Source organism: Stegastes partitus, unplaced genomic scaffold (genome assembly GCF_000690725.1).
Source record: "Stegastes partitus isolate 25-593 unplaced genomic scaffold, Stegastes_partitus-1.0.2 Scaffold145, whole genome shotgun sequence".
Taxonomy (NCBI): Eukaryota; Metazoa; Chordata; class Actinopteri; family Pomacentridae; genus Stegastes; species Stegastes partitus.
Window position 1 is genome coordinate 379,511 of NW_007577876.1, and position 10,434 is coordinate 389,944.

General features: G+C 44.2%; 1 protein-coding gene across 2 annotated transcripts in view; it reads left to right on the forward strand.

The window, feature by feature from the left end:
* The first annotated feature begins 1,269 nt into the window (after window positions 1-1,269).
* The window catches only part of adkb (adenosine kinase b), a 115,597-nt gene continuing 106,432 nt past the window's right edge, over window positions 1,270-10,434 (forward strand). Inside the window, exons 1-3 of one of the 2 annotated variants that reach the window (XM_008279135.1) lie at window positions 1,270-1,543; window positions 5,187-5,261; window positions 5,358-5,411. In XM_008279135.1, coding sequence (XP_008277357.1) covers window positions 1,500-1,543; window positions 5,187-5,261; window positions 5,358-5,411 — 173 coding nt within the window. In that variant the 5' untranslated portion in view covers window positions 1,270-1,499. Of the gene's footprint in view, window positions 1,544-4,363; window positions 4,449-5,186; window positions 5,262-5,357; window positions 5,412-10,434 lie in introns of those variants that run through there. The other variant, XM_008279136.1, reaches the window with a different exon arrangement.

The following is a 10,434-nucleotide window of genomic DNA, read 5'->3' on the forward strand; positions in this document are numbered from 1 at the left end:
ACACCCCTGCTCCAGAGGATATAAAGATGTACAGAAAACAGATGGGTGGATGGCACTGAAGGGATTCAACCCTAATATCAACATTACAAAGGTAAATTAACATTATAAATAGTACTGTAGGGTCTGAACATTTCTAATTCATAGTATATATAATATTGTAGAGTCTTAACCTTTATAATAAAATTAGTCAAGTTAGTCTGTATTCTGTGCAATATTGTTTGGTTTGAACTTAAACAGTAAATTTGGAAATTAGTAGTTTTAATTGTTGTGTGTACCACTGTAGAGCCTCAACCTCAACATTTATCAGGTAATGTGGAGCAGCACAGAACACTGCAGGGTCTGAACCTTCATATTTAAATTTGTTGCATAATGTTGCACAACTAATAATATTGTTCGTCTTAATAATTACTCAGGTAATTTTATAGGCTATTTAATAACCTTAACATTCCAGTTAGTCGGGCTAATTCCTAATATACACGAAGAGTTCATTTACAAAAACAGATGCGTACCTCCATCTTCACAAACCTTCAGAAAGCCCACCTCTCCATCGTCTGCCTGAGACGACACCAATCAAACTGAAGTTAAAGCTGTTGTTGTCATTTCTACTGAGTCACATCCTCTCAGCCTCAGTTTGACCGATTTTATCTCAAGAAAACAACCAAAAAATACGTTTCCTGAAAATCTATAAAAATGCAAATATGTTTCTGCAAATGAACTTATATATATATAACATAACATTTACGTTAGTCAGGCTAATTTGTTATATATATAATATTGTAGGGTCTGAAACTTAATGAGTAATTTAGTCAGAGAAATGAATATTTTATAAACCATTGTAGGGCCTTAACCCTGAACATGTGTGTTAGTCAGGTAATATAGTATAGTGTAGGGTCTTAACCTTCATAATTAAATGAGTTGGGTGCATTTATTTATTACTGTAGGGTCTAAACGTTACTGGATACTCTGAGACATTTCTAATATATAATATATAGTATCATGCTGTACTCGTAGCCTCTTAACATTTATAGATTTAATATTTAAACTTGTTAATTAATTTATACCACCAATCTGGTGCTGTTGCTGAGAGGCTTCAGCACCACAGGGACTGGACCTGACGGGTATTTCTGGGCCTAGAGGACCTTGCTGGTGTTTGATGTGTCCAGTCTCCATCCACCCAGTCTGACCAGTGAACACTGGAGCTGCATCTGGATGAACTTTGCTCTGGAGCTCCTGTCCAGGCTGTCAGGAGAAAAGGGGAGATAACGCGAGATAATCGGACCTTTGTGCTCTCTGTTGGACTCAGATGCAGACTGGCTGGAGCAGGACAGTGACCCGCTGACGGGACTCTTCCTCTGGACGTGAGCTCCAGTCCGCTGCTCATCACCACCGCTGAAGGCTGCAGGAAGCTGCAGCGACTCTCCGGCTGTCGGCAGCGGCTCTCCAGGCTCCGCCGCCTCAACCCGCCCGGTGCTCACGAACAAACCCACTCATTCACCAACATGTCTGCAGAAGAAGCGTGTGCGGGGAGGACGGCGGCGTTACGGTAAGAACCGACCCGCGGCGGTGCTGGTGTCGGTAGCTAGCCGCCGCAGCTAGCCGTGGGCTCGGGCCGGCGTGTTGTGTTGAGGTGTCGGCGGGAGGAGCAGGACACCGAACCTCTGGACGGTACATTCAGCTGGATCTCCGCCGTTTGCGGTTTATTTCCTCGTTATTGGGCCGAAAGCAGAACCGCAGCTAGCAGGCAGCTCATCACATGACATTCAGCACAAAGTGTCGCTTTGACTGAAAATACGAGAAAAACGAGGCTGCTGGGCGGAAAATGCGGAAAATGTGGGTTTTTTTCACAAAGTTATCAAAGAAGTGTCTGAAGATGTTTCAGCAGCAAGTGTAAAAATGTGATGTTGTTAAGATGCTGCAGGTCTGGAGGAGCTTCAGTAACTTAGAGACAGGGAAAAGAAAAACGAGTAATGAAGCAAATGTAGAGGAAATAATGTGATGATGTCTGAACCCCGTGTGGTTGTTCTGATCCATAATGACCGGGCCAGCGGTACCGGGGCTCCGCGGTACCGGGGCTCCGCGGTACCGGGCCAGCGGTACCGGGGCTCCGCGGTGCCGCTGATGTGTTGACATTAAAACAACGTTGATGTGAAGGGAGCCGCGCTGCGTTCACGTCCTGTAGGAAAACTCGACACTCAGAAGCCAAACTAATGAGGAAGTTTTCTCACTGACTTAATTGCTTCAGATTTTTTTTCTGCACATTTGTTTGTGGAGGAACAGGTCGTGTGTGCTGCCCTGGATCAACAACAACAAAAACTCAAAGCGCTGTTTAAAACCAAATCATGACCGCTCCACTTCTCACTGATGAAGTCCTGAGGATTGGATCACTCTGATTTAAATATCTACTGAGCAGTTGTATAATATTAAATGAATATCTACCAGTTCTATTTAACACTGAGTAATGTGTCTCCTAAATTAAATTATTGTTAATTCGGTGTTGGCTTCCTGTCTGGTCCAGGACTGATGGTGTGATTGGTTTTTGGCCCTCCTGTGATCTTTGGGCTCAGTCTGACTCCATTCAGTGTTTAACATCTCTAAATAAGTCAGAATCGTTTCAGTTTTATTTAAAGGCCTATTTACACATAAACTTGGGTAACGATTTTAATTAGGATGTTTTCTGCTGCGGTCAGAGTGAAGCTAAGGATAAAAGATGTCCGTAGATTATGAGGGAACAGGAGGGTTCAGCTTTTAAATGGGTTTGCACGGCCTTGTTTATCAGAACTCCTACATTTTATACGTTTGTGTTATAGAGCACTGAGATGGACCAGCCAGATGCTCTTGAAATTTCAAAGAACTGGACACAAAAATCAAGGCGATGGGGCCTTTACAGCAGCTCAGGGGTGTCCAGTCCTGGTCCTGGAGGGCCACAGTCCTGCATGGTTTAGATGTTTCCCTCTGATTCAAATGATCAGCTCATCATCAAGCTCTGCAGAAGCCTGATAAAGATCCTGATCATTTGAATCAGGTGTGTTGGAAGAGGGGAAACATCTAGAACATGCAGGATTGTGGCCCTCCAGGACCAGGACTGGACACCCCTGCAGCAGCTGCTCCTGATCTCAGAACATCAGGTTTTCATGTCAGACCTGCTGAGGTTGTAGAAACCTGAGTCACTGCTGAAAACTCATCTTTCCATCGCAGTAGAACTTGACTCTTGAATCTTTTATTGTGCTCTGTTTTTCTGGACTTTATTTTAATGTGTTTTTATTCAGATTTGTCCTTTAGTGTCGTCAGTGGGGTTTATATTTGTCCAGCACTTTGCTCCTGTTGTTCTGAAGGTGCTTCAGGGTTAGGGCTAACCCTAACCGCCGTTCCTGTCCGTCTCTTGTCACCTGTGGCGTCGTGTCGTTTGAATTAAGCTGCAGTTTGAGGCGAGTGTCTGTGTTCTGGTCTCCTTATCTGATCCACACCTGACTGCAGTGGGGATGAACTGAATCTCTCCTGCTAATCAACATGATGGACTTTCCTTCATAAGAAGGGCGACGGCCATTTGTGTTTAAGCTCCATCAGAGTTATTTGTGTGGCACCACGAACACAACGCAGTAGTTTGAAATGACTTCACCGTGCAAACACGAAGCAGAAGTGATGGGAGAAGTGGTTTCTATTCAAGAGAACATGATTTGTAGGACGGGGACTCTCTGTGGACCACAATGCTTCATTTATGTTTTACACACTTTACCTTCATCAGAACATTGCAGCTTCTGTGATTTGTCCGTTGCACTTTCCCGTACTGTGACTTCTATGATATTATGAATGATTGGTCAGCTCTGATCTTCAGGTGACTCTTTAAAGTGTGGAGGGAGTGTAGCTGTACAGGCCAGTACTGAGAAAGGACGGAGTATAAAGAAAGTCTGACTGGTCTGGGGATGGACAGGAGCCGTCAGGAGCCTGATCTCAGGTCTCAGGTTTAGACGTTCTCATCCCACCAAAGACCCTCATAACAAACAGTCTGGTCCTCATTAATAAACTCACTCACATATTAATATAGCATCTCTGTCTTTCAGCTGTCGATAGGGATTAGTTTAGATGATGTTGATGTGCTGCTGTGAACATGGGAGGTGACTGACATGTTTTCACTCTGTAACCCAGATGTGCTGCTGTTCTGCTGTTCGGTGGCTCCTGCTGCTGCTCAGGGCTCAGCAGGGATCCACATTTTGTTCCTGCTTCTGTCCCTTTGGTCCTGAACGCTGCACAGAAAGCTCCACAGTTATTGGATCATGTGTAGCCAATCGTAGTCTGAGAACACACAAAGACCCGCCCACTTCCTCCACATAGGAGTCAGGGTTGGTCAGAGTGCAGCTCAGTTCCTGGAGTCAGAAAGCACGTTGCTGTGACAGAGGAGGAAGCTGTTGACCATTGAATGATCTGCTGTGTGACACCATGCCAACACCCAGGTGAGATCCAGATGATCAGAGTGTCCACAGTGAGCAGGTCTGCTGTTAAAACAAATGTGCTGACAGTTCTTCAGGAGGTTGATTGAAAACACTGATGTCTGATTGTGTAGAGCAGGATGGGTCCAAACTGTGGTTCCTCTCTGTGGTCTGAACCAGACGTCTGTGATGTTTAACCTACATGTTACCAACAATCTGTCAGCTGCAGGAAACTCTGGCCTCCATATCTCGTTGCTTAAACTTTAAAGATGAATGGGTGGTGCTGAGTTTGTTTTTCCATCTTTGACTCACCAGCGTTGGTCTGAGCAGGCCTTCACACACATGAGCTACACGGGCTCGGATACGACATCAGAAGCACAGGAATGTTCTGTTTCTGATCTTTTCAACGTGCTGAAGTGCCCGCTTTTCATTTGACTAATCATCTGAATGGGGACAAAAGACAATCTGTCGCTGGCGGTTCTGCTTTAGTCAGTGAAGCTGAGGAGTGATCGTTCCCAAAGTCATAAAAGTCAGTTCATCCTCCTGTTGTGAGCTCACGTCGCTCAGCTTTGGTTTGTCCTGCGTTGTGTCCTTGTTGCCTGCTGAGAGAAGCTCAGGTAACGCATGGCTTCATCCCTCAGCCAGTTCAGTCAGCAAATGAGAAACAGATGATTTTCTGCATCACAGCAGAGTGTTTGTTTCCTCTGCTGGTGCTGGTTTGTGGGAGTCTGAATAATACAATGTGTGTTTGTCTCCCCGCAGTGAGAACACGCTCTTTGGGATGGGAAATCCCTTACTCGACATCTCAGCTGTGGTGGACAAAGATTTCCTTGACAAGTACGTCTAAACGGCTCATTTGTTTTCACTTATCCTGTCTTGTTTCTGTCTTCTTTGATCAAAACACATCTTTAACCTTCTTCTCTTTCCTGAAAGGTTCGGCCTGAAGCCCAACGACCAGATCCTCGCTGAGGACAAGCACAAAGCCCTGTGAGTCACAAACCTTCTCTGGGAACCCAAGCTATGGTCAGAGGTGTAATGCAAAGGGTTAAACGTATGTCAAGCCAAATAAGGGATCCGCTGGTCATTCATAGCCCACTACTACCAGCTTGGCACTTAAAGCTGTGCTCAGAATAGCCGAGCCATAAATCAGGCGGGGAACGGGGAGCCTCACCGCTCCACACGCCCACATCAGTCCAGTCCTGAATCTGTGCAGAACTGCACCAAGTAAGATGTACTGCTTTGTGCTAAATGGCAGGTTTCCACAGGTGTTTAAGCTTTATGTTGAAATAAGGTACATAATTATTATTATCCATTTATTTAGAGAAGCTTTCAGTGAGCATGTGACTTCCTTTTCCAGGCCCGCCTCCTCCACGCTGCATTCAGCAGTAACTCTATCGCCTTCCTCGAAAACACAGTTGTGCATCACTGAACCGTCATTCCTTAGAAATGAAAGTAAACAAAACAGATGAACTAAAAGTCGTCCTCCTCTTGTGCTTGCTGATGGTTTCTCTGCATTGATTTCTCTGTATTAACCTCAGTGTGGCTCCGTCTGTAGGTCACGTGATCGCTGAGTGGGAGGAAATCAAATATTCAGAATACGTTCATTATGTGCTTTCTTTATATAATTAAGTTTGGTTTGTTTAAAAATGCTGATTGAATGATTTTTAATAATCCCCTCAGTAGCACTAGAAAGCCACCTGATTTATTAACTGGCTTTTGATCAATTTTATGTCACATTCAACACGAGTTTAAAACCTTTTTTTACTGAGATTCTCAAACCTGCCTTGCTGGATTCAGTTTTGCACCATATTGCTCCTCGGCCTATGAAATGAAAAATACTTTATTTATCCCAGAAGGGAAATTGATTATATTAAAATATATATAGGATATTAAAATATGGGCCGCCTCGTTACCAGATCTCATTGAAGTTTCCTTTTACATGAAAGACCAGATGAACAGCGGCGCTGATGAACCTCCTCTGCACCGTGAAGCTGGAATCTCAAAGCTTGAGGAATAATTTCTTACAACATTTTGTTTGGTCAAATATGTTGGATGGTGCTGCTGCAGCCTCTGCAGTCACTCAAGATTCCTGTCATAGAAACTGTTAGTCTGCTTGTTTTGGAGCTCATCAGCCACAGTATTGAATATTCAGACAGGCTGTTGCCAGCATGCATACCTGCACTCGGTCCACTCCTACAGCAAATCACTCCTTTTAGGCCTTTAACTGGAGTCCGCTTGCTGTGGCCTCGTGCTCCTTCAGAGGAATTTATTGCTTCCCACTCGGGCACATTCACACCTCGGAGCTGCCCGGTTGTATCTGTTGGCTGTGATAACCACATTCTTATCTGCTGGCCACTGAGCAGCTCCATTGGAGCAGCTTAGAGTTAAAGGTGCCAAACAAAACTTCTGTCTGCGTTCATTGTTATTCACAGAAACTCATCGTGTGTCCCTGAGCGCTAACAAACGTGCTGAAGGCATTTCCTTTAAAGACGTATTTAAATGTGTGTGGTGTACCTTTGCTGGCACTGCTGCACGTTTCTGTGTGTTGCCTTCAGTCGACTGCTCAGGGCACCTCGGTGCTGGTTCTTCTGTCTACAGCGAAGCTCACTCTGCTGCTCTTCTTCTTCTTTTGCCCTCTGAACCCAAAGCTGTTTCTGGGCATTTTTCTCCTCATGTCACAGTTTTAAATGGTACTTAAACAGAGCTTTTCCTCAAAGTGCTCTACACTGTGTTTCTCATTCACACACATTCATCCACCAACGGTGACAGAGCTGCCATGCAAGCTGCTGCCTGCCATTGGAAGCAGCTTCAGGTTCAGTGTCTTGCCCAAGGGCACTTCGACTGTGGAGGGGATCGAACCACCAACCTTACAATTGGAGGACAACCTGCTGTACCACCTGAGCCACAGCTGCCCAGTTTAATTGTCTGTGTGCTCATTTTTCACTGCAACATATTTAGTCGTACACCTTCTGGAAACAGCACAGCCACGGCTGGACGTAGAGACAACTCCACAATGTATTCTGTGGAGTAAAACAAAGTTATTATGCCATAAATCATAAAGAGAACAAAAGTCTTTACCAACAGCCCACAGGTGCTACCAGGACAGGTAACAAACAGCTGACCTACATACTCCTTCATACTGTCTGCTCTCCTCTGAACACAGCCTTCAGATGAACAGTCTCTACATTTCTGTCACATCACCTGATTGACTTTATTAGTTTATAGAGTTCTGTTTTCACTTTGTCATAAAAAAGGCTCCAAAAAACGCAACAAGCTGCTGTTTAAGAAATAAAAACATTACATTGATCATGACTCAAGTTTGAAAAGCAGTTAAAGTGGAAAGCTTCCAGGTGGTTATATACTGTCTATAGGTACCGTATGCATGAACTGACATCAGCCATGAAAAAACACTGATGGGAACAACACTGGTCGTCGTGTCAGTGTCACATAGCAGGACCCGGTACTCTGGGTGCTGGACTCGGGCGCCCTGACCATGTGCAGAGATGGAGAGACGTGTTTTTGTTCATAGCGTTGGTTGACTAAAAAGGAAATGCCTGCAAGGACCAGTGTGTTGGATTTGGTGGCATCTAGTGGCGAGGTTGCAACCAGCTGAACACCCCTCAGCTTCCAAGCATGAAGGAAAACCTGTGGTGGCTGCTAGAAAAGAGAAGCATGCAGAATGGCTTTGTCTTCCCCTGACTGGAGTCATGAGTACAAAGGATTGAAGTATAAAAGCACCTGCTCACAGGCTGGAGACACACACTGCTAATGTTAGCACAACAGCACAGAAGAACATCTGTCTTTAGTCTGTTGTTGAGATGAACCAAAAGTGGAGAAGTCCTTCTTTTAGCTGGACTCTGAAGAGCTTTACAGAGAGAAACATGCACGCCTCGTTTCACCACAACCACTTCCACTCACACATGCACAGCTCGCATCAGGTAGTAGCAGCTCTGTGTGGAACCAGTGGTGGAACCAAAGAGTTCTTATTTTCAGGTGATTGTACATGAATGACAACATATTTCTGATTTATTTATTTTTTCCAATAGCGCCTCCTGAACGCTACATAGCAGGTGTTTGAAGCTGAACTTGCTCACAGACAATCACAGAGTTGTGTCTGGTGTTTGGGAGGCAGTGAGATGTTTCTCATTTAGTTTTTATGTTACCAGACGGTGTCTTGTGTATAATTTCAGAGTAAAGTCACGGCGCAGTAATGATAAAACTACGAAGCAGCAGAATACAGTTAAAAACACATCAGGACATCAGATCGTCTGTACCTTACAATAGGCTACCTTGTCAGGTCTTGTTACTTGACAAAAGGACACATGTGACCTTGGGCGGCAGCGGCGGCACAAAGCAGCATCATCAGCAGTGTTGTTCTCCTTCAGCACAAAGGCAGCGGTGTTATCTTTAGCCCCACAGACACTGTTCTCTCCACATTCTGCACAAGGTCAGGCCAGGATTAACATGCAGCTTTGGTGGTTAATTCCCAGCACAATGCACTTCAATGCATGTCCCCTCCAACGCTACGCGCAGCAGCACGCTCACCATCACGTCTGTCAATTTATATCTGAATAAACACGCAGCATGTATGTGTCACAGCATCTTTTCACTTACAGCAGTTGCAGGTTGTGAAATGCTTTTACAATATGAGCAGCAGCGTTCATGTTGTTTGGTGAGTAAAACCCTGAATAATGTGCAAAGAGGTCTTTTACAAAGTCATCGGTCTGTACAAGAAGAAGAGTAGGAACTTGGCTGAAGCGTTGTGACAAATAACTTCATTACTAAAAAGGCCTCAATAGACTTACGAGTCCAGTCGACTAACACTATTGTTGTGCCGCTGAATCTACAGAGTGTAACGCGATTCATTTTTTTCCCATCACCCTGGTGGGAGAGAGATCATTGGATGCAGTGCACTGTGGCCATGCCTGAATTCAATTATCTAGTCACAGCAGAGCCCATATAATCCTGTTGTGGCTGAGAAATTGCCTGCTGTACAGTAGAAACCATCTACATCCCTGTTAGTACTGACGGGGGAATTAATGGGTTTTTTTTTTTCCTGGAGAAGCCACACGTGTGACATTTGATTCCTCTTCGTGTAGCTTTGACAAATGAAACCCGGCGCTGAAATATTCGATTGACAAAACATCATCGACAGCAGTTCTGGTAATTCCTGAACTGGTTGGCATGTTTTCCTTGATACCTGCCACACATTTATTGGTTTTAGCTCCTCAGATTGTGATGATTGGCTTCTTGCTTCTGTTTAATATTAAAAATGATTTTAGGGTTTAGGGCTGCTGGCTGGACGGACACTGAAGGCACCACCTCGGGGTTGAGGAGCTTCAGATCACAGCTGAAAATTTAGTTGATTATTATTATTTGTATCCATTTATTTATTTATTTTTTAAATTGAGAAACACAAAGAATCACAAGCTACCAAACATGACCGTCAGATATCACAGTGGAATGAAACACGTGTACATCGTCAGACACAAACACACAATCAGCATCTGAGGGAGATGAAAACAGATAAACATGTGGAGGCAGTACATCAGTTCTATTTCTGTTTTTGATTTATTTACTTTATATTTCAGCTGCAGACAGTTTGTTGATGAAGCAGGAAGGCGTAGTGTTTCCATAGATCAGTAAATGTTATAAAAAGGGCTAAAATAAGCAGCTGCAGCATCTCACATGTGAATATTAATTAGTTAATTGTTATTAATTAGTCCTCCATCTTCATAACGAATTGTTTTTAAAGGTTTTTTTGGATAAAACTAGTAATTTAAAGTAATCAACTTTCATTTTCTGACATTTTAAAATAAATTATATAAAGACTATATACGATATAATTATTATTTGTTTCAGACATGGGCTTCAGGTGTCTCAGTGGTTAGCACCGTGGCCTCACAGCTAGAAGGTCGCCGGTTGGCGTCCCGGTGAGGACACCCGGGATCTTCCTGCGTGGAGTCTCCATGTTCTCCCCGTGCAGCGTGGGTTCTCTCCGGGTTCTCCG